Source organism: Falco peregrinus, chromosome 3 (assembly GCF_023634155.1).
Source record: "Falco peregrinus isolate bFalPer1 chromosome 3, bFalPer1.pri, whole genome shotgun sequence".
Classification (NCBI taxonomy): domain Eukaryota; kingdom Metazoa; phylum Chordata; class Aves; order Falconiformes; family Falconidae; genus Falco; species Falco peregrinus.
In genome coordinates this window covers 53,382,320-53,405,904 of record NC_073723.1, presented here as the reverse complement: position 1 = coordinate 53,405,904, position 23,585 = coordinate 53,382,320, and the positions used below count along the sequence as shown (strand labels likewise).

Here is a 23,585-nt window from a genome sequence, read left to right as displayed (position 1 = left end):
AGAAAGCCATTTTTTTTAGACAACTGCAGGCTCCCCTACACACACCAAGTCTCCTCGTGCCTTTAGAGTCAGGTATGAAAGATTTGGGCTGAGTCAGGTCAAACAGCGTGGGGTACCTTCACTTCTTCCCTATTTGACCATGCTTCTCATCTGAATCCTATACAACTGCCTTATAATTAAAGAAGCCATGCACTAATTTGACCTCAATTTCATTTACTGTCCTCTGCCATCCACAAGCTCAATTGCAAGGCAAGTTCTTCCAGCCAACTTACTTTGAAAGTCACTACCCTGTCATTTCCAGATTTAAAAGCAAACAGACAAAAAAAAAAAATCCCCTCAGCTTCAAAGCTACATCAGACCCCACTAAGTGAAACTTTTATTACCATGAGAATTAACTATTTAATCCTATGTTACTTTTAATTAATTGTCAACAACATGCTTAATCTTACAAAAGGTGAGCCAAACACATCAACAGCCATCTCATTGAAGATTCATCTACCAATTACCACCAATGCAGCAGATCAGCACCACAGAATTTCTTTCCTGACACCAGGTTAAATTATCTTTGAGCTTTTAGAAAATAATTACTTTGAACTCCCTAACAAATAACTCAAGTGATTACTGTCCAAGATGAGACAGCTGTATAAATGCTATCGTTTTGATAGAAGTTTAAAAAATACCTTTAATTTCACTGTCTAAGCCATCTGATATCAAGTGATCTGTATTCTTGTTTGAAATGACAGTATAAGGACAATCTTCATAGCAATCCTGACCAAAAAAAGAAAAGTCAGAATTTTAAGAATACTAGAGCACACACGAAAGTCAGTCAACAGCAGCTGTTTACTTAAATAACAGTTAACTGAATTATAAAGAAAACATGTTTGTTCATATATATTCATTGTTTCAGTAAGTTTGTGAGGCTTTAAGAACCTGTCCTATTGCACAGATGAAAGTTACTTGCTTCATTTGGTGAATATATCTCCTGGCTTGCTCAAATGGCTTCACTGTCAACTAAAGCAAGCAATGCCAACTCTTACACAGCAATGTCTACAGCAGTGAAAACATTCCCTAAAGCAATTCCTGAACAAGCTCATACAAAAAAAAAAAAAAAAGTAGTTATCTACAATGGACAGTTGATAAGGGACAGAAAAAATAAAGGTCTAATTAGTTCATGGTGGAACATTACTTCGCTTACAGAATATGAGTTATTTTGACTTTCCAGTACCAGCTAGACTTGGTAAAGAACTATGATTCCACAAACAAATCTTTTAATCAGATGCAGTTAAAACTGCAGGTCAGTCAAAAGCAAACTCAAGAAGGAATATTTTCGGTCCTGAAGCCTGAAATACAGACATTTATGGCAAATTGAACTCAAGAGTCTGAGCTAACACAATCATTTGCAGTCCAGTCTGGTCTCTCATCTGCTAAAATGGCAAGGAATTACCAGAAAAACCACACATGCCCCCAGAAAACACACCCCCACTGTTTAGTGAAATAAAGATGACCTGGAAATAAAATAAAACAACTTTTAAGGGTGAAGAAAGTTAATCAAAATGAAGGTAGAACATTACTATGAACCGGACAGACTTCTGAGTTTACCTGCTCTTGTCAGTGCCTAAAGTCTAATTATTTCAGTGCTCCTGTCAGTTTATTTCAGACAGTCTAGTATTTCAGTGCTCCTTACTGCCAATTTAAGTAGCACAGAGGACAGTTCTTTGAAAGGACTAATCTTATGCCGTCAAGAAGTCATAGGTAAGTCAGAAGTATCTTAACTGCCTATTAGCCCACTCTGTAGCAACATATTCATAATACTAAGGCAAAATGTAACACAGTTAAGGTGCATATGAAATCCCAATTTATAATCATCTTTAGAATACTTTAATACCTGGTTCTGGATAGTGTTTTTCTGAAGGTACTGACTCCAAGGATCTGGTATCTGTTCATCTGTTCCTCTGTTAGACACCCGAGAATTTATTTTCAGTAAATAGCAACCCTGGGTTCCATACCTCTGCTTCATCTCTTCATAAATGGAGTCAGCTCTGAAAAAAATGAAACAGCATTTACCCTGTCTTGATATCAAACATATTCTATTCTAAACATGTATTGCAACAAACTATTTTAGACTATTATCCATAGGAATTAAAAGGAAAATGCTCCTATTTTTAAAGCAGTCTTTTATGCAAAAGTGAAACAGACTCTTTGAGAACTAATCCAGCAAGCCAAAGCAAGCATCTATCACAAAAAGCTAGGACTGATTCTTTTTATTTTATATGAACACAAGAAGTAGATACTTCAGAAAATCTGCCTTGTTAATAGCTGGCTTACTAGTTAATGGATCCTGTAATCTTAACAATTTATAAATGCAAATGTTTCAGTCAGAGTTCATCGGTAAGTTCACTGAAGGTAGAAAACCCACCTTTGTTCTTCTCCTGTGCTTACATCATGCAGTAACACATAGTATTTGAGCGTGTTTGGTATAAACCACTTTGGATACAAGTATTCACTACTATGCTGAATGCGATGTTGCTCTTGAGACAGCTTCAGAAATTGCTCCACAGGCTCTGGTTCACTAGAAGAAACTACAAGCATACCTAAACTCATTGTTAAGGGCATTTATCAAAGAACCCAGGAACAACCACTGATCACAAAATACAAAATGTATAAAGTAGATTATATGATGTTTAAGACTGCAAAATGCACTACCACAAAATTATGTGCAATTAGAATTTGGCCTTAGTCTCAATAAAAAAAAGTGTTTAAACAGTCAGTTAACCAACATCCATGACATGAAATGAAACAGGAACTTGCTCCAGTTGTGACGTTGAATTCAAGTTTAAGCCAATACATAATAGCAAATAGTTCATTTAAGATTTTAAATACAGACCAACTGTTCATATAGCCAACATATAACTGAAATTCACTCCCAGTGTACTTCAGTTTTCAACTTCCAAGGAGAGCTGGGACTTTAAGTTATCACCTGAGCAACAATAACAGTTCATAAACACAGCAACATCTTCTGGTTTAAAAGCAGCAGCATTCAGATTTTTCTCTCATGCAACTACACAACCATTAGTAAGGAAAATCCTGCCCTGCTACATCTCTTCACTAAATCAAAGACAAATTCAGAGAAGCCAGAAAGCAAGTTGTACTTTAAGCATTCTAAAATTCCTAAGTCAAAAGCCAGAATCAACATTATGCCAAGTTAATTCTGTACAAATGGTTCTGTCTAACGGCTAATAACAAACCTGTTCCACCATACTGAAATGATGAAGTACAGTAAGGAGTTAGGAATAGAGTAGGTGTTATAAAGCCTGAAGCATTATAATCCTTGTAGAAGCTAAACACCAGGTACATCATGAAACACTGCATATTTTTATTTTCCCTGTAGACAAGCAAATTGGGCCCAAGTTTTGGTGTAAAAAAAGTGAAAGCATTTGGGCATCTTTCCAGACTTCTTTTTGTCCAAAATAGCTTAAAGTTCACCAATTTTCCAAAACACCCTCCCCAACCTTCCCCCTCCATCTGCTTGAAACAGTTATAAAAAGCAGCAGGTGCATCCCAAACACACAAGCCTCTGTTGTACCTAAGGGACAATCAACAGATACTTAAAGAGCTACAGTAGAAAGCATTTTAGGATGAGGAAGTTTATTTTACAGGTATTAGCTTAGAGTTCAGTTTGACACAAAGCATGATTTAAAAAAAAAAAAACAAACAAAAAACAACAAACAACCACAAAGAAAATCTGACCCCCTTATGAAATCAGTCTCCATAGTTAGACATATTGAAAAAGACATATTTCAAATCATAATGGCAAAAAGTTACCGCAAAATTTCAAAGTCTCCTATGTTACATTTCTGCAGCCAGCTGTAACAGCCTCACTAGAGGTCTGTAACACTCAAAGGATACACGCTATATAGTGGTTTAAGAATTCATGATCTGATGCAGGCATTGACTGAAGAAAGCACTCTCTGTAAGATTCAAACCAAGGAGTAGTAGCTGGAATACACAATAAGACAGAACGAATTGGAATATTCAGCAAAATTTCCCTGTTTACTCGTTCATGAATAGGAAATATGAAAGACTACACCTAAAAGTGACACTTACAAAGTCTGACAAGGTTTGCATGGCAGGGGAAAGAAGGGGGGAAAAGTCTAGGGAGAAAGCATATAAAATACACACAAGTGGGAGAAACAGTAACACTTTGAATCAAATGGGACACTGAATAGCATCTAAGCACGAACTGCCTCAGTATTGCCGGCTCACATGTATTCAGTCCTTTTTAGATTCATTACTCCTTACCACCCTTTTAAACACGGACACACACACCCGGAAAGAAAAAAACAAAAATTCTTCTAACAGTCATTGAATTTGCCTCAGCTAGGGATATAAGAATTGACCAAAAAGCAAAATTAATTTTTGACTATGTAGAGGAACTAATAATTACCAAAACCTTATCCTGCCAGTTTTGTCCAAAGCTTTTTGCAAGTTTTGTGACTTGGCTTGATAGCAATCCCTTCCTCTGCTCTGCTAAAAGAGTTCAGCCATCAGCTAGCAAAGGAGAGATCCAAAGAGCTAAAAGCTCAGATCCAAGTTGTGCCATATATGCTTTATAATGTTAACCTGCCACATTCAATTGCCATTTTACAGTACAGATTTCAGTTTTCTGAGTCACAAACCAAGGGAAGCCAAGTATGTCTGGGGCATCCAAAGACGTGAACTTAGAAGTCTTGTCCATTTCTTTCCACTCCAACTATCAGTCAAGCAATGAAGTATTATTTTTTCTTTCAAGCCTGTTTTATATCATCTCAGTTCTGCAAATCCTTCCCTTGGGTGGGAAAGAGACCCCTGAGCAAAATCAGTCCACTTCCAATAACCTGATTTCACAGTGAAGTTAGCTTGAAGCCAGTGTAAACTCACCTGCAAACTAGAAAACCATAACTAGGTACAGAAAAAAATCCAATAAGAAATCCTGAATTTACGTTATTTTCTTTCCATGGCCCCAAGAAAACACATTCCTTGATTTAACTCACAGTAAAAATTTCTAATGCTTTGTAAGCCTTCCCCATTCCCACAAAAAAACACACCACCTTTATTTCTTAGCCGGCATTAGGAAACTGAGTTCCATTTTTATGTTGGAATTATCTCTTAGTGCATTAAATTAATGCATTTTGTTTAATCCTACATTGCCAGACCATCTTACATCAGTTTCATCCACACAGAAGTCAGATATAATCATGCTTCGTAACTGAACTCAGTAGCAGTCAGCACATCTCACAAAGATCAGCAGGAGGCAAACTTCTGGCTTTTGAATACAACCTTTCTAGCAACTGCTCTCTGAGCATTCATCTAGGGCAGGGGTCCTCAAACTACGGCCCGCGGGCCGGATACGGCCCCCCCAGGGTCCTCAATCTGGCCCCCAGCATTTACAGAACCCCCCGCCGGGGGTCAGGGGGGAAACCAAGCAGCCGCAGATGACTGCCTGCCACTGCATCCGCGCACCGGCCCCCTGGTTAAAAAGTGTGAGGACCCCTGATCTAGGGGCATAAGACTACGTCCTACATGTAAATATGCCAACTATTTAAATTAAGGAAAACATACTTGTTATTAAAAAACAAACCATGAGAAAGTGACTCATGCATATTTTTCACATGTATAACAAGGCCTTGTAGTAACACAGGTTCAAACCAAACAATACTAAACTACTTAAGGCAGAAATTTCAACTGCATTTTGGTTTCAAGCTCTGTTTTCAGTTTTCCATTTCTATTTTGCAGTTGAGCCACAAAAAAAATCTGACACAGTTCGTTTTGTGGGATGTGGTTTTTTTCTTCCCCTCACCTTTCTCACTCTGACTATTAAGAACCTTGGAAGTTGCTACAAAGCCAACTTGTTTCCCTCCACACAACTAAAACATACACTAACAATATTCACTCAACCGCATTTAGAGGGCTGCAATCAATTAGGGTAGATATTTAGAATAATAAACATGCACCATATTCAAAGCAAAAACAGTATTTGAAAAAGTTTTCACAGATGTAACATTTTATAACACATTATAATAGTGCACAGCAACACTGTTATTTAGGTACACAGACCTGTATGTTTCTCATTTTTCCAGTAATACGTTTCCAGTACACTAAACAAGCAGAACTGAAGTTTAGGCAAACCTGTTACTGTGTTCAGAAATGGTTAAGAAGAGAACTGCTAAGTAATATTCACACGTAACTGTTTAAGAATAAGAAGTCTACTTCATGAAGTTTTGTACTCTTTTGCTACCTGACCAACCAACATGAATTTCACAGGTACACTAGCACATTAAGAAAGGAAGGAATTTAGCAGCATCTGACCAGACACTACTGAAAGGATAGCTATTATTAACCAAAGGCATAAACTTTGTAAATATCCAAAACTGAAAATCAAAATGTGGCTCAGACCACAACACAGAGCTTCACTAAGTTGAGAGTCCAATTACCAATACATTTCAGTAGCAAAAAGTCTTATAAACTACATGAAAATGTATTAGAAAGCTTTATTTTTTTTGAGAGCCATATTCCAGAAACAGTATCAATATAGTAGAAGCATATGCGCTCTAAGTACAGTCAACATTTTAGTTGCAATTTGAAAACTGCTACTATTCGCCTGAGAAGGAAGTTCTCTACAGAAGCAGAAAGTATTTACATTTGAAATACAGAACAGTGACAGTATACAGTTCCGTAGGATCAAACAAGACAGTGCTTTTATAGCATCAGGTCATTTCCCACCACCACTCTGCACTTATTGACTGTATGGAAAGACTAAATGATTTAGATTAACAAGAGTAGAAATATGACTAAAAGAAAAACTAAACAACCATCACCAACAACTTTTCATTTAGGGGGAAAAAAATGGAGGAACACACACCTAGGCCAAGAGAAGTGCTAAACAGTTGTAGCAGATGGTAAGGAAAGGTGGATGGGGCACACGGAAAAGGAATAAAGGGCAATTTGGTAGATTGGCACCAACCACAAAAAAATACCTGAATAAAACGTGGATGTGTTCAGTTCCATCAGTGTCTCTTTCCAATTACTGTACCAAGGAACACTAGCTTTAACTGAGCGATCTGATAGAAAAAACATGGTATTATTATACTAAAAAGGGTCAGGTGCAAACACACTATTGGCTTTTACGCTCTGGTAGCATAAAGTAGAAAAGCTATACCATGCAGGCCCATTAGGGACTAAAGACACTTGGTTCCAGCTAACCTTAATCATGAATGTTTCAGGCTCCTCAACGTTTGACAGTGTACTTTAATAGAATTCAATATTAATTTCTAGTTCAGCCCTAATTCTGGGCTTGAGTAAAAATGGAAGTCTGTAAAGTAACACAGAATTAAGTCTTATTTGGATATTATTTCTATTTTTCTATTTGGAATACACTAAAAATGGAAGACACTAACTTTGAGATTTCTCAGCCTGTAGTACTAAAGTAACTGAAGATGTTAGCTGTTGAAAGTGGTTGTCCCAACATTCCCCCTTATCTCTACCATATTCCTGATTGCTACATGCCAGCATTAGCATCATGCAGCCCTGAACAAACATAGTCAGGGAAGTGATCCAGCAGAAAACTTACTTGAGAGAAGAAAAAATACGTCTTTAGTGAGATCACTTTTCCTCACTATCCACATGTGCAAGTACATGGGAGAACAAGGCATGGCTGAACATAAGCACCCTTTCAGCCACCAACCATGTCTCTCAGTACAAGATTATGGAACTATGAGACTATGAAACAAGAAGTATTACAAAGAAGGATTACAAACAATTGAACTGATTCACCACAAAAGTTCCAAAACTTCTCAAAAATGACCAGGATCATGATCCCTATGCTGGAAACATACATGAGCTTCTTTATGTTTGTATCATCCTTCAAAATCGACTGCACTTGATCATCATTAAAATTTATGCAAATATGTTTCAATATTGCTATCCTAGACTAATCTACCAAAAGAAAAAGAGCAAACTGAAGAACAGATGAGAGTAGTTCACATTTCCATGCCAAAAGATTGCATTTTGCTGCCAGGAATGAACACTTCCATTGGTTTTCAATAAAATGCTCTAAAAGTTTCTTGGTAAATATCATCGTTTCTAAGCAAAAAGTGAACTCTACCTGACAAGCTAGGGACTTCCTCATGTCCTCCTACAAGGTAATGGGATCCAAGTTTCATCATTAAGGACACTATGCCAGTGTTCTGTGCTAAAGCCCTAAAATGGGGTACTACAAAGTTGTTACGATTTTGTCCACCTGCATGGTCTTAAACAGCTTATACATCTCTCCTTCTGTCAAAAAAGCATATAGCCAGTCTGAATGGAAATAAGACCCTTATCATGGAGAAGCTGAAAACAGTCAAGTATGATAATTTCTACATCTGAGGCTCCAGCAGCAAATAAGGAAAACAAAAAGGAGAGTTACTTGCTTCGACAACTACAAAGCATAGCTTCATAGTGCCACTATTTCTCTTTGCTTCTAACACCTCACTTCTAAAGAGAGATCATTAGAAACATTAGGGGAAAGTCTCTTCACTGAAACCATTCTGCTTTCTTAGGATCTTCTAGTCTCTAGAACTGAAGCACTTTCCCTCCAAAAAAATGGCAATTCACCAATTCCACAGCTAAATGAGGGCATGGAAACAAAAGCGTGTCATTTTGAACAGCATTCAAGAATCAGAACTTCCAGGCTCTTTTCCTTTCCTATCAATATTTCACATCAAGTTGAAGATGTGGCTTGTAAGTGAGGTATTGAGGATGTAGAATTATGCAATTTATCATAAACGTAAAAAAATCAACATACTACAGCATCAGTTACTAATTCTGATAAAGACTTTTCATCAGTCCTTTGCTATAGCAAAGTCAAATTTCTCACTGCATGCTGAGCTTTAAACAGGAGTAATTTATTGTACTTAAGTAGGGCAATGTATACACACTGAATTAAGTATGTACTCAAAGGTTTTAATGGATTAGGGTCTTAATTGGGAGGAGTTTAATCTTCTCAGCTCTAAAGATCAGGTCTCATTTAGTGTTATTCACAATGCCTCATCCCTTGGAAAGCTGAAAAAAATTTCAAATATTCTAGCCATTTTGACAGTGAAATATGAAGCACTGAGTTTCATGGCAAAAACAAAATCAAGACCTGAAATCACACACCTTTCCTCAAAACTTTTTTTTCCTTAAACTTCTTATGACAGCTATGTGACCTCTATGCATTAGCAGTTAATTAAAAAGAAAAACAAAAAAAGCCAGGGGGACTAACTTCAACATAAAGCTGTACCAACATTAAAAGTATGTTCTGTTATTTATTCAGCCAAGTGTAACAAGTGTATAAGGTTGCTAACAAGAAAAAACTCATCAGTTGAGACATTAATACAACCAAAGCATGAGTATTTTCTACATTAAAATAATACAGTGACTTAACACAAGTAGAGAAGAATTACAACATTAGGAAGCATTCAATTAAGAATAATTAAGTTCAACCATTTAGCATTATATAAACCCAAAACTATTTGGTAAATTGGAGGTTTCAATCAACTCAGTGATTTTAATACGTGCAATGAAGTTGAAATCAAGGTTAGACACCTTACAGTAAATTCCAGTTTAAGTTATAAAAAATACAGTATCATTACATACCACTGATGTTGAGATCATAATCTCCAGCTGTGATCACATTAGCTACTAGTCCTTCAGCAGGCTGACTGACAGACACAACATCGTTCAAAAGTTTACGAATGGCACCAGGCTGAGGTGGGTGAGTAATAATGTTGTTGACAGCAATCTTCAAGTTTTTAATTATGTGAAGCTGATTATTAGGATCTCTCATGTGAACTAAAAAAAAGTGGAAAAAAAAGGCTTTGTTGAGTAAAACAGAGTTAAAATAGTTACCACAAATCAGTATTTCCCCAATAGCTGCTTCTTCAAGGATTACTTCTTCACTAAACCTCTTCATCATCCATTTTAGATCACAGTCCATAATAACTGAGTATCAAGAATGGAGGGGTAAGGCAAGAATGAAAAGTTACTTCATGTTCAACATTAGGCTCATCTAAGCAGACTGATGAAAACATAGCATTGGAGTGTACCTTGTAAAAATATCCACTCCTCAGAGCAAAGTGCCCAAAAACGTATGACCTACACTGCTGCACCCCCTTAATTGTGGGATGTACTCAACTTGCACAGCCACCCTATAGTAAACATACAGATTTCACATAACTTCTCACATTCCAAGGAGTCATCAGTTTCCAAAAAGCCCCAGTACACAATAGCCATGTTCAGGAAACTGGACAAGGATAGCATAGTATTAGTTCAAAGATGAACATAACCTTTAATTTTTAACACTACTGGGTTATTATCTTAAGTTCAGTTGGGTTTTGGTTTGGGATTAGCTTTTTTTTGTGGTTGTTTTGTTTTTTTAAGAAATGGGTTTAGAACTCTTCTGTTCTCCAAACAGCATCACACAATCAATTTATCTTAAAAGAACGTTAAAGTTACATTCTTGATTGACAAACTTGTGGTTAAAATTAATCATCTAAAAATAAAGTCAATATTAGTAACAGCATTCCTGACTCACTTTTAAATGTTTGTTCAAAAACCAGGAAAAAATCTTGCAAGCATTAAATACTCATTTAGAATTATGCATGAGACTTTTGCCTGACCAGTAGCACATTATTGTATGCAGGCTCAAAAAAAATCCCAACAATGCAGTGAAAGTGTCCATGACCTAGTGTTTCTGACAAAAGTAGAAACAGCTGGCAAGCATGTAAGTTGTTGGTGTGGATAGTTTGCTTATTTAGAAAAAGTGAAGTAGACCATTAGCAATGAAAATAATATTCCAAAAAAGAAACAGATTTGTTATTAAAACAAGCCTCAAAAATGGTGACATCAACCTTATGTTATCAGCACACAGTAACTTACACTGTTTTGGTTTTGTGTTACTTATCCAAAAAATGTAAGACCAACTTCCCCAAGAAAGCCGTTAGACAGAAAACAGCCCAAGCCCATGTAAGGGAGTCTATACCAAGCCTTAAGGAGAAAGCAGCAGCAGAGTCCAGCAAGACAATTCATGAGCAATGGTATTAAACTGAACGTTAAAGCTGAAATTCCATATAAACGTTGACATCTACATGTGGGGTGCCTTTGTTTTCTATGTAAATAAAAACACTATCACAGGGCAAATTTAACTTTTTTCTGTAATGATATGTGATTGCTTTTATTCCCTAAGTCCTTGCTTTTGTTTTGTTGGGTTTATTGTATTTTTAAAAAAGCTTTCGTCTTCTGAAAAGCAAAAAGTTATTAATTACAAGAAAATGAAGGGTTTTTTCACATTTACATGTATTGGATCACCTTTCTACTTAAGGCCTTGCTCCGTGGTATTTCCACTAAAATTTGACCAGGCAGCAATCCCTTTTATATCTTACAAAGTTCTACTTTACCATAAGCATTAATTTGAACTTCACACGACCTGTAAACCCTTTGTAGAATCTTTGAGAAACTTGCTCCCTCAAGCCATCTGTTTTTGAAAAAGTATTCATGAGATTTTTCAATGGACATTACAATTCTATGTCTGCTCTGATTTTTCATGTAATTTTGCCTATTTCAAACCAAAGCACCATCAAGACAGCCAGACTAAGTGCAGGCAGGACACTGACTAACAGCTACCTAAGACAGTTGGTGCTACCACATGCACCACAGTACAGTCCTCAACTCCTTTGCATTTTATTTTCACAAATCAGTGTGTAGCACGTAAAGAATTTTCCTTTGTGCTGCCCTTTAAGTTCTCCTCATCTTGCAGCTACCCACAAAATTCACACCATAAAAGGTCTGAAGCTGAGGCTTCTGTTCCCTCCAGCCTGGAGGGCACTCCACACCTTTTCTACAAGACCCTTCAGAAGTAACAACGATGCAGCCTGAGCCAGATCATGAGATGTGTTTACAGTCCATCTTGGCTGTTGAAGCAGATTTCTATCACAGCTCAAATATGGACTGGTGCAGTTCTATCCTCTTCATCACACATTCACTCCCAACCCTTAGTCAACACTGAAGCTCATAGGAAAACACAGTGAAGCAGTTTAGAGAACAGATCCTGCCCAAACCAACTTAAAAATCTGTGGTTTTTTTCAGCTATAAGTATCTGATTGAGCTGGCTCATCATAAGGCAATATCAACACAGAGAAGGGCAACTGTGCTAGTTAAACTTAATTCATCCAGTTCAGTGTTTCTATCAAAAAGCTGAAGGGGGGGGATTTTTTTTATTCCTTCTTATCATATAGGTGCATTAGCAACCTACTGCCACATGATTACTGAGAAGATCACACATAAAGAAAGGAGGAGGGACAAACAAGAAACATGTTTGCCTTTACCAGTGCAGCTTTAACACTAAAACTCATCCTTAACTTTTCTCCTAAAATACAACAGCCATAATAATGAAGAGCAAACACATTCCCATACAGGACAGGGATGACATTTCTGGCACATGTGCAATGTTAAGGACTGATAAAGGATGTACTTGAAACCCCATAAATCTCTTGCCTTAATCCCTAGTAAAGGATTTCCAGTGTTCTACATTTCCTTCAAGTGTTCGTAAGATCATTTCAGAAAGTATTTTGCCAAAAGTGGAAGTAGGAACATATTAGAACAAGATCTTTCTCATCAGAAGTTGACTAACATTTTTAAATATTCTTAAAAACAGAATGCTATTTTAAAGAAAATTACCTATACAGCCTCAATTGTTACTAACAAACAATAGACAGAGAAAGACTGTCACTTTGAGAATAAGTGTGAAGGTATAAAATACACAATATACTTTTGGTTTCCTTTATCAAAGAAAAATGGGAGTTTTGAGGAAAACAAAACCCTTCCCAAAGTCAAGACTTAGTAGGAAAGTGAAGCTGTTCTCTCACCTTTTTAACCAATCCTCCTTCAATAACAAGAAGTGCCTTACTTACGGAAGTCAAGAAACTCAAAATTACAGTATGGAGCACTTTGAACCTGCGCTTCGGATTTTCTACCATCACAATTTCCTATATTGCAAGGGTATTTTCAGCTATACCAACATTAGCAAGTCCCTCATAGGCAAAAGTTGATGAACAGATTAATACTGATTAGTGCAGAGGCCCCACCACCACATCTGCATTATGTATGTTGGTGGTCTTCTACTTGAAATTAAATACAATCTCATCTCCTTGGACTGAGCAACCACAAGAAGCACATGGTTTAAGACTACCTGAAGAATCAAGCAGTGGTCTGGGCCTTCCCATCCCTGCTAATGCAGGAAGGACAACTGAATCATGCACAGTAGAAAGACCAGCTTAGTTTCTGTGTATCAAAACTGGTCTGCACATGAAATGAATCTCCTAATTTGTAACTCCACTACTTCTCTAAGCAAGAACACTGATGAACATGCAGCCTTCAGCAGGCTCATAAACTATCTAATTCCTAAACTTCAGTAAAAAAATCTGCATTTAACAGGACTAAAAATGCAGTAGCAAACCAGTGACGGATCTCTTGAAATTACAGCAGAGTTTATAAAGTAACGCTACTTTAAAGTTTTGTACAAGAGACAGCTTATTTCTAAAGACAGGAGTATTAGTAAAAAAAAAGGACAGCATTTCATGCTCCATTAAGAAAAACTCTGTTTAAAAGTGAATGCATCAAAAACAGTGAAACACAGTTGTGGATGCATGTACATGTACACATTCTGCTGTACCATGATCAGATCATTAATCATGCCTCTCTTCCTCTTAACTGGACATGAAAAGCATCATGGAAAAATTTTACTTCTAAGTCTGGTCAAACCTACTGAGGTAGAGCAATTTAAGAATTTATCCTGTTTCCAGATCTCCTGCACAGGATACGGTTAAAAATGTCACTATGCAACAGTGTTTGTACAGACTAACAGGCATGTTACCCTCTCATAGAGCTCCACAAATGCTGGAGCCAGAGAAATTGCTTACCCTCCTTATACAAACTCACAAGAAATTTTACTGCACTGAACTACTCTTCTGCCTGAATAAAATGGCTTGTACTGCTTCTCCTAGCCTCACGCACACTGGCTTCCACCACAAGAAGTTACATATAGCATGCCATAACGTTTTTTTCATGAAGCTAGAAAAAGAGGAAGTCACACTTGGAGCTAATAACTGCAGGCAGGCTTGCAGCCTGTTGAATCCAAATACACAGAGAATAGCACAGCAACAAAACTCACTGTACCAAGCTTCAGCTTCTTGGCTATCTGACCCTCGGTTCAGGTTCTGAACAAGATGGATTCAGACTGACAAAATTACACAGCCTACACAGAACTGCAAGGGTGCCCCTTCTCAAAGATTCACCACAATGCCCACAGCTGCAAAATTAGGAAATTAAAACTGTATCACGGGGATTTAGAGGCTGTTCATGAGGTTGTTCATTTATACTAGTACATGGCAGAGCTTGCAGAAAACCAGTTACAGAAACACCAAAAATTACTAGGAAATTACGAAAATTAAACAGTGGAGCTTTCCTTCACAAGCTTAGAAGATTGCCAAAATCAAGTCAGTATAAGTCTCTCAAGTAACAAGCTCAAGGCCTTACATTTATATCAAGGGAGGAAGTCTAATCTTTAGCCATAACTATTTTATCGCAAGAGGGTGAAAATTGGTTTTGTAAGCATCGACACACTATTGAAGTCTGCATTCAAATGGGGAACACTGAGGATGATTCACATTTGCAAGTTTAACTATTACAATAGTTGGAACAAAAACGGTTACAACTAAGAGAGAACGGAATGAAGTACTCTTCAGAGGGAATGCTTCATTTTGAATAGTCTGCCCGGTTTGCTAGATGCATTTTGAAAGCTTTTCACCAAAGAACCTAAAGAAATATCTAGGTAACTTCACAACTGCAAGGATGTGAGCTTCTTGATTTTATTGGTTGTGCCTCTCCTGCATTCTCACATAGCTCATGAGTGTTGCTAAACAAAGGGGAAAACATCTATAAACAAGTTACATAAGTTACTAAGATTTGTCACAGAATTAAGGCAGATTTTTAAACATACTAGCTTTTAAGTCTATGCCATTTTTTAAGCAGCAATGCAAAAATCTAACTCAAGTGACAGTACAAGCTTCATTTTCTTGCACTGTTTCCTCAACACAACATGAAGAGACTGAAGTCTAAGTGTCTGTCAGAAACCATAACAGACAAATGTCACTGCATTGCTATTCTGACAAGCAGCTCTATTCCAATTGCTGTCTTGCATTCTATTCTGACCAGAAGTAGCTTGGAGAGAATGGCTTACGTTGAATTTAAGGAAAAAAAAACCCACAAAAAACCCCCACAGATAGCAAGTTAAAGCATTACAGTAAAAAAATCCTACTGTTTCTCTTAAGTGGTCAATTTCCAGTTTTACTGCTATTTCACATGGTCATTTCACCTACACCACATAATCAGCTCAATTCCCACTGTCCCTTTGCACAGGTCTTAAAGAAACACCAACAAAAAAGTATATGTGATAAAAACACAGGTGAGAGAAAGTAAAGACTTGCAACTGAAATGACAACTAGTGTTTCTGACAGACTGGCCACATCTTCAGCGACCAGGTACTTTATGAAAAGCCTTACCCCAGTGTGAAATCCCAGGCCTACAGCAATACTCAGGTACAAGTATTAGCCAGACTAACTGTAAAGTCGTTCTCAACGAAGAAAAAACCCGCTTGGAAGAGCTAGATTTACAGACACCTCTTTCTCTTCAGCCATGCGCTCTGCGATGCCTCCAGGAGAAGCCTAACTTCCAAGGCTCCGCGGAGAAGGACAAGATCGAGTAACGTTACAGGGACTTAACAGGCACGTGGGGAGCCCCCGGCAAACGCGGGCCGCCTCCAAGCCTGCCCCAGCTCCGGAGAGCGCCCGGCCGGGCGGCCACCACCGCGGCCCCGACAGAGGAGTCTCGCCTCCCGCTCCCGCCCCTGCTCGGCTCGCCGGGCAGCGGGGCACAGCAGTCGCGGCGACGGCCGCCCCGGCCGGGCGGGCGGGACCCCGGAGGCCGCCGTGCGGAAGGGAGCGGCGCCGCCGTCCCCGCCCGCTGTAAACAAGCCGCGCGCCCCGCGCCGCTCCCGGCACCGACCTTCCGAGGTGAGGCGGCAGAAGGGCTTCACCAGCTCGGCGAAGCTCAGGCTGTTCTTGCGGGTGAGCCTCTCCGCCTCCTCGCTGCACAGCGCGGCCACCAAGGGCACGAACGAGTCCTGGATGAACTCCTGCACCGACTGCACGCACTGGGCCATCGCCGCCAACGCCGCTCGGGGGCCCGAGCCGGCCCCGCCACCTTCCTCCGCTCTTCTCCGCCCGGCTCCGCCGGCTCCCTCCCGCGTCTGCCCGCCGCTGCCTCTCCACGGCGCCCACTCCGGCCGGCCGCCCGCCCCGACGCCGTGGCCACGGACCGCTCAGCACCCTGCCCGCACCGCCATGTTGCGCCTCAGCCGAGCCTCTCGGGTAGCGCCCGCTCCCGGCGGCCCCTGCGCTCGCTCATGTGATTGGCTGAAAGGGGCGGGGCCGGGCCGGGGCGCGCGGGCGGAAGCGGCCGGGAGGGGGGAGGCGACGACGGTCAGGCGGGGGCGGGGCCGGGGCCGTGCGCGTCCTGCAGGCAGTTGGCGCGTTCCGAGGGATGAGCGCGGGGGCCCGGCACCAACCGCAGCCAAGGGCCTTCGCCTGGCTGAGGCGGCGGGCAGCTGCCCGGGGGGTCGCGCTGATGCCGGGAAGCTGTTTCGCGGTAGGCCGAGGGCTGGCGTTGGGCCCCCGCGCTCAGCCTCCGCACTCCCCCTGCCCGCGGGTACCCCGGGGCACTGCGCCCTGCGGTGCCAGCCGCAGCGCGGGGCAGGCCGCTCGCCAGGCAGGCCGCTCGCCTCACGCCCTTGCCACGGCTGGGCAGCCGAGGCCGGCTCTGTGTTCGGCGGAGGCGCTGCTTATTAAACCAAGTGCGGGAGAAGGGGGAAGTTGAGTCAGGCAGGTTTCTGGAGGGCTTTGCTAGGTAGTGAGCGTTCCTGGGCAGGGGTGGGGGGTGGGGTTAATGCAGAATTCCTACACACACGCGCACACACACCAGGAAAACAGTTCTGGAGTTTTTATTTTAAAAAAAAGTGAGAGTTGAGTTGTTTGGGGGTTCTGTGGCAGACCTGTAGCTGCTCAGTTGTATGCATGAAATGAAAATCGTGCAAAATCACTTCATCGAGGTTTGTTTTCGGTGACGAAGACAACAGTGATGATCTCTGACAATTAAGAACAAGTAAATTTGAGTCTGTTCTTTAGAAATACGGAGTACTGTCGTAGGGCAGGGTTTTAACATGCTTTCAGGGACAGTCTTTAGGGCTTGTAAACATCAGAAAAAAAGTTCTTAGGCCTTTGGAAGTCAAGGCTTAAGACTATAATAGAGCATGATTTCAACAGTAAGGTTTGGAAATCATTAGCCAGTTTCTGAGTGTTTGACAGGCCTGTCAGAAGCAGGAAGTTTTCACAAATTACTGAAGTGTGCTAGGTAACTACAGGAGAGACCTTAGTCTGAGGGAGGACGTAGAGCATGAGATCACTCCTTCCTAAATGCAAATTTCAGAGTCAGGGATGTGCTTATTGCTTAGGTTCAATGGGAGATCACACGCTATTTTTGAGGTGCATGATTACAAAGGCATAAAAAGCTGAGCCTCATTATTTCTCCTGCTGCCAGAAGTACTCTTTTATGTGCAACTAATTTCCATGGTAAATCTTCAAATGTAAAAACCTTTTTAAAAAAAAAAGCAAATGGAAGATGAGGTTATTTTTATAGTTGATATTACAGAATTAATACATCCCATTTGAAAACCAAATAAAACTTGGGAAAATAATATCGATCTTCCCTAAGAAATTCGGTAATTTGGAAATTAGTGTTAACCAATTCATCTACAGCAATCAAATCAGCAACTTCCTCTGTGAATGAAAAATTAGTTATTAATTCAATGTAGGCAGTAAGAAAAAAAACAACAGGCCATGCAAGTTGCTGTTTTTCAGGATTGAGTCCTGGGAATTTTATCCAAAAGCTAATAAATACTGCAGAAAAAAATATTTTGGCTTTGATAGATTTTTAGAATAAGGTGAAGACCAACATTCTGCAAATATTTATGACTTGTGTACTTTTGGAAATTCCCCAGAGCTATTCCAAATAATGTTTTCATGGATACTTTAAAGTATGACCTCCACATGGGCACTTTGGAAGAACAGTGCTTCTCTCCCTTTCCTCTTAAGCCATTACTTCAGAACAGTATACAAATTACATCTGGTAGATTGAAGTGGATCAGAAGTCCCAATCCTGTTCACACATGATTTGATATTAAAAATTGTTTTTAAATTCTGATCATCATTATGTCTTTCTGGCAGAGATTCGAGTTTTTATTCAAATTTCTGGAGAGATACAAATTTCAGGTGGCTATTAGCAGTCTTTGGTAACCATTACGTAGCGAGAAATTGTTCATTTTTATTGCCAGTGGGTTGGGGTTTTTAATTAGAGCAGCTCTGCATTCTAAACCTACTTTTGTGTGCTCAAAATCTACTCTCTGTGTACAAAAATACGTTGTGCACATTTTTCTTTCACCCAGTATTAGGGATTTGGTCCTTAGAATTTCTCTCTTTGGTGACATTCTCTTACAGCATGGACTGCTTCCATCGCAGTAGTTTCATATAGCTCTGCCATCTCGTGGGCTGTGCTGTCTCAAGACAAGGTAGTTTTTCCCCAAGACCTTTAATGCAGCCTCTGACTCACCTGTCCTACTAAAGAGGGATAAACAACCCCATCATCAATGAACACAGTAGCTCAGGGTGTTGTATCCCAGATATGTTGCTAAAAACAGTGTAGTCAAAGAGGATTCAAATAAGACTGTTTTTATTTACAAGACAAAAGGTGCATTAGAAGGACTGTAAAATATCATTGTTAATTGTTAATTACTTATATCATTCCCAAGCCTGCCAATTTGTGCACAAAATTTTGCTTTCAAAGTCTGACAACGTACCAATAGGTAGGACAGATGGCAGACAGAAGTACAAAGGGATAATACAAAATCATGAAACCATGCTTGACCCATCTGAATTAGTTAACTGAATATACTATTTTTCAGAGGAAAAGATGGATCAAAGGAAACAGCAGGTGAACAAAGTGAGATTGTGCAGACAGGGGTGGGAAAGGGGAGGCCTACTCAGAGTGAATAGAAAAAGAGAAAATATAAGAAAATATATAAAAGTGTCTTGAATAGACCAGAACAAAAACATCACTGAGACAGAAAAATATGTCCACTGTTTCAGTTGTAAAGAAATAGAATATGACTGTAAAATTTGGACTTGAAAGTGTTCAGTGCTGCTTCCTTGCTGCTGCCAGGAGTGTTTTTTCACTCCCTCAGGCTGGAACCTTCTTGAACTTACAAGTTCTGTGATGCCTTCATGCAGATCACAAAGCCAGAGAGCATGAACTTTCTGCTGAACGAAGCTGCTGCTGAGGAAGTTTATGTGAAAGGCTTTTTTCACCTGTTAATAAACCAATATTTGTGTTACTGTGTAGGCTTAAGACAGAGGAAAAAGAATACAGAATTGCAAGTGATGCAATCTGAAGTTGAATCCAGCGCTTTCATTTCCAGTTATTCAATTATGGAACATGTCTGTTTCCCTGTAAGTTAGTTACAGGTTAAACTATATCCTTGAAAGTTTACATCACAGACTCCCAGCTCCCTGCAAACTTCAAGGGCACATTTGAGTTTTGCTCAGTTCAAGCTTCTGCAGAGTTAACAGGAGTGGTGTTTTGCACAGCAATTCACTCCAGCATAACCTGAAGTAAGATTTAAAGTTCAGCTGAAACCATGCAATAAGCCACATATGGGGATGTTGGTTGAGGTTTTTTTTTAATAAACCACACTGGACACAATCACTGCAAGTTAGGTACCAGTGTAGATTTACAGCCAGTTAGCTGTCATGTTGTAACTCCTTAAGGTCAATCTGTGACCCTAATTTCTTGACTTTTGGATTTGCATATGTCCTTCACAAACTTCCTGGACCATGTGATCCTCTGTGTTAGCTGCTCTGCACCAGGGTCACTGGTATGGACAATGACTTGCTGACAGAGAGTCTGTGGTGTCTGAGGCTGTGGTCCCTGCCATCTGCCATGCACAAGTAGCCCTCTGACTTTCACTGCCTTCCATAGATCAGGAAGAGCTTTTGAAATGCACTTCTACAGCTTGCAAGATGAACAAGAAAACAACCCAGGCAGACAGAAGAAAGAGCAACTCATCTTGTGGTGAATCAACACACATTTTCCTAAAAGGCAAGGAAAAAAACAATTCTGAAGGAAAATTTTACACAGCAAGGCAGTGTGAATTGTGCCAGGGGCATCAAGTGTGTACCAGACCCGGACATACCAAGCCCATGGTGTCTGGAACATGGCCCATGCAATCCTCTGACATGCTGGCTGAAGCTGCAAGGGTTAAACGGTAAGCTTTGCCCAGCCGTGCCTCAGGGTGGGTCATAAAGAGAAGTAGATGGTAGCAGATTGTCAGTCTCCAGCTCTTCTGAATCAATGGGACACTCTAGCATCCCAATGTTTTTGATGGCATGGGATGGGAATGCGTGGTCATGCAGTTTTTCTTCCAGGCTTTGTAATAAAGCTTCTCTCGTGAACAATTCCCAGTACCCAGAGATAGCTAGGAAGAGATGGTACCTCTTGACAATCCTGCCGTGGGTGGGAATTCCAAGGTTACAGTTCTCTAGAATCTCTCTTTTGTCCCCCATAGAAGCAGCCATATACCACTGCCCTGACTCAGCCCAGGATTAACAGCAATATTTTATTCTTTGTCAGTATTGCTCCAAGGCTTTTAAGTTAAGAGCCTCTTTTTATTAACAGATGGAAATCTAAAAAGACTTCATAAGAATCAATGTAAGTTTTTCATATAAGTATGGGGCCTGCACATAACAGAAGAGAGAGAGAAGTAGAAGAAAAGAAGAAAGGAGGGAAAGCAAGTGGGTCCAAACTCATCACTGGAAACCTTGGCTCCACTTACCACAAAACTCAGGGACAGGTATAATTCTTCTCACTTTCCTGGTAAGAAAAAGCAAAGGTTGCTCACTCTCTCACTCTCTCTCTCTCTATTCATACTCTCTCTCTTACACTTTTCTTTTTCTAATGATCTCAGAGACTTCTCCTTTAAGAGTCATCCTTGCTGTATGTTTCTTTAAACTGTGGTTGAATAATCTTCCAGATCCTGATGGGCCCTTTGTCAGAGGAATTCCTGGGGATGTTGCTCCCTCTTGATGAAACTAAGTCACTAAATTAACAAACGGCTGAGTAACAAACTGATTCTTAATGTGTAGGCACCATTTGAACTAATTTCCCCAAACCTGTTTCATTTTTGTAGTCTTAGTCACATGCAAAAGACCTACATGTAACATGGCCCTATATCAACATGCATACTGGCATATATGGCTTAGTATATGGGTAATACACAGCTTTGACTTGTAAGTGATCAAAAGCAAGTAGGATGCGAGGCAAGCTCTGGTTACAGTATACATACACAGGAGTGCAGAGAAATAACTGAAATTATTAATTAAAACCAGTTAATTAAAACCAGTTCTGTAGATTCCAATCTGATTTCACTAAGCTTAGCTGTCAGAGCGATTATAAATTTAAGCAATCTAAAGAAAAAGTCAGTGGGGCAATAACTGGAGAACTTACATGTGTAGACAGCTGGGGATATGAAAATGCATTGTCAAGTGGATTTGTTATTTCAGAACTTTTCATGATGTAATCATGAGCATACTACATCTGTTCACCTGAGGTGAATTCACACAAAAGCCTCTAAAATAAAGAAAAAGAAAAGCTTTTCCTTGCTGTGCCATGAAAATAAACTATCTTCTAACATAAAATTCTCTCTTTTTTTATACCAGGCTATATAGCAAAACACTAAATAAATCCTGACCTGAAGCTACCTTTTTACTTTAGATTGCAAAAAATTTACAGTAAATTAGACCATACCATGTCATATATGAAAACCAACCATCCTATAAGTCATTGCAAGGCAATTTGCAAACACACTCCGTCAGCAGCATGGTGCTGGAACAGGACTGGGGGCTCATACTGAGGTGGGCCTGTTGCCTGTGAAAGCCACTGCTGCCAGCTGGGACTGATGCCCCTGCCGCCCTGGATCACTGCAGCCACTTCCAGTGGTGTTGCTGCCTTCTGGCCCAGGCAGCAGCAGGGCGGGATTGAGAAGCTGTCACATCCTCAAGTTACTTTTAATGTAGTTGCATTTGATTGCAGTTTAAGACCAGAGAGAAGAAGCACAGAAGTGCCCAGAGAAGCCCCATCCCTGAAAGTGTTCAGGACCAGCTGGATGGGGCTCTGAGCAACCTGGTCTAATGGAAGGTGCCCCTGCCCATGGCGGGGGGGGTTGGAACTAGATGATCTTTAAGGTTGTGTTATAAATACTTGACCCACCAAATGTAGGTTCAGAAATCTTTATTGTGAGGCAAAGTGCAAAAACCGCAGCGCTGAGCATGTGACTGACTTCTAGTCAGAGGAGCACCAAATGAGCTCAAATATGATCTACTTATACCATTAAGGTTGCTTCAGCCATATACATATTAATTATTTTCTCACAACTATTTACAGTATTCCTTGAAATGATTTAAATAACTCCATCCCCACTGCGCTTGCGCTTTTCTGTCGTTGGGGTCCTCTGGTGGTCGTGCAAGGATGAAGTCAGATGTCTTCCTCGCGGTGAACGTTGGTCCCGAGGAAGGCGCCTTATTATGTCTAGCACAGCACTCAGCAAAAAGCCACTATCTGTTAGTTCATTTCTCACTTCCAGCCCAAACCATTTTATGACTCTATGAAGACCAGATGCAATATTTCTAGCATATGGATTTTTGTTACTCATGTCCACAGAGAAGCTACAAATTTTCATGTTACCTGTGCAAGTTGTGTTATTAAAAATTCTGAGATACTGAATTCACAAATTGTTGCTATTCAGTTATTGTTTTAATTTTTTGAGTCAAAGCAGCAACCTTCTTAAAGCAGAGGAACACTAAATTTTTCTCATCTTTTTCCTTACAAGGGAATTGTGGCACATTAGTGTTTTATTCAACGGGGGTTTCTCTTCTGCTTTTCAACATATTTAAGTAGTTACTCTTGGAGACAGAAGGAGAAGGTGAAAATGAGCCAAACAATGGATTGTCACTCAGCAATCAGTATTTTCCTGGCCCCTAAAGAGTATTTGTCCCAGGTTTTTAGTTACGTAAATACAGTGCTACACAGTGCAAAGTCATACAATAATAATAAAATGCCTTGGGATGATATCAAAGTTTTCCATTGTTCACCAGATACTACTCCAGGGGATAAAATCAAGTTTAAATTTCCTGTCTTTTGTATAATTAGAATCGCCTCTCTGTTTTTCCACAGTCAGATTTCTTTTACCACGTTTAAGAGACTGAACAAAGCAAAAAGACTAAACTTTTCCTCATCATTAAAGAAATTAAATTTTTAATTGATAGTGCAGATTTTCACTGCAAAAGGTATTTCAGTGCATTAGAAACAAT

At 39.9% G+C, this 23,585-nt stretch overlaps 1 protein-coding gene across 4 annotated transcripts in view; it reads right to left on the bottom strand.

Moving 5' to 3' along the window:
* TRAPPC8 (trafficking protein particle complex subunit 8) overlaps positions 1-16,498 on the bottom strand; it is a 55,610-nt gene extending 39,112 nt beyond the window's left edge. Inside the window, exons 1-7 of one of the 4 annotated variants that reach the window (XM_055799294.1) lie at positions 16,117-16,498; positions 9,655-9,849; positions 7,014-7,097; positions 3,907-3,996; positions 2,417-2,591; positions 1,886-2,039; positions 681-768 (exon numbers count right to left, since the gene is read on the bottom strand). In XM_055799294.1, coding sequence (XP_055655269.1) covers positions 681-768; positions 1,886-2,039; positions 2,417-2,591; positions 3,907-3,996; positions 7,014-7,097; positions 9,655-9,849; positions 16,117-16,273 — 943 coding nt within the window. In that variant the 5' untranslated portion in view covers positions 16,274-16,498. The remainder of the gene's footprint in view (positions 1-680; positions 769-1,885; positions 2,040-2,416; positions 2,592-3,906; positions 3,997-7,013; positions 7,098-9,654; positions 9,850-16,116) is intronic. The other 3 variants (XM_055799295.1, XM_055799296.1, XM_055799297.1) reach the window with 3 other exon arrangements.
* Between the last annotated feature and the right edge of the window lie 7,087 nt (positions 16,499-23,585).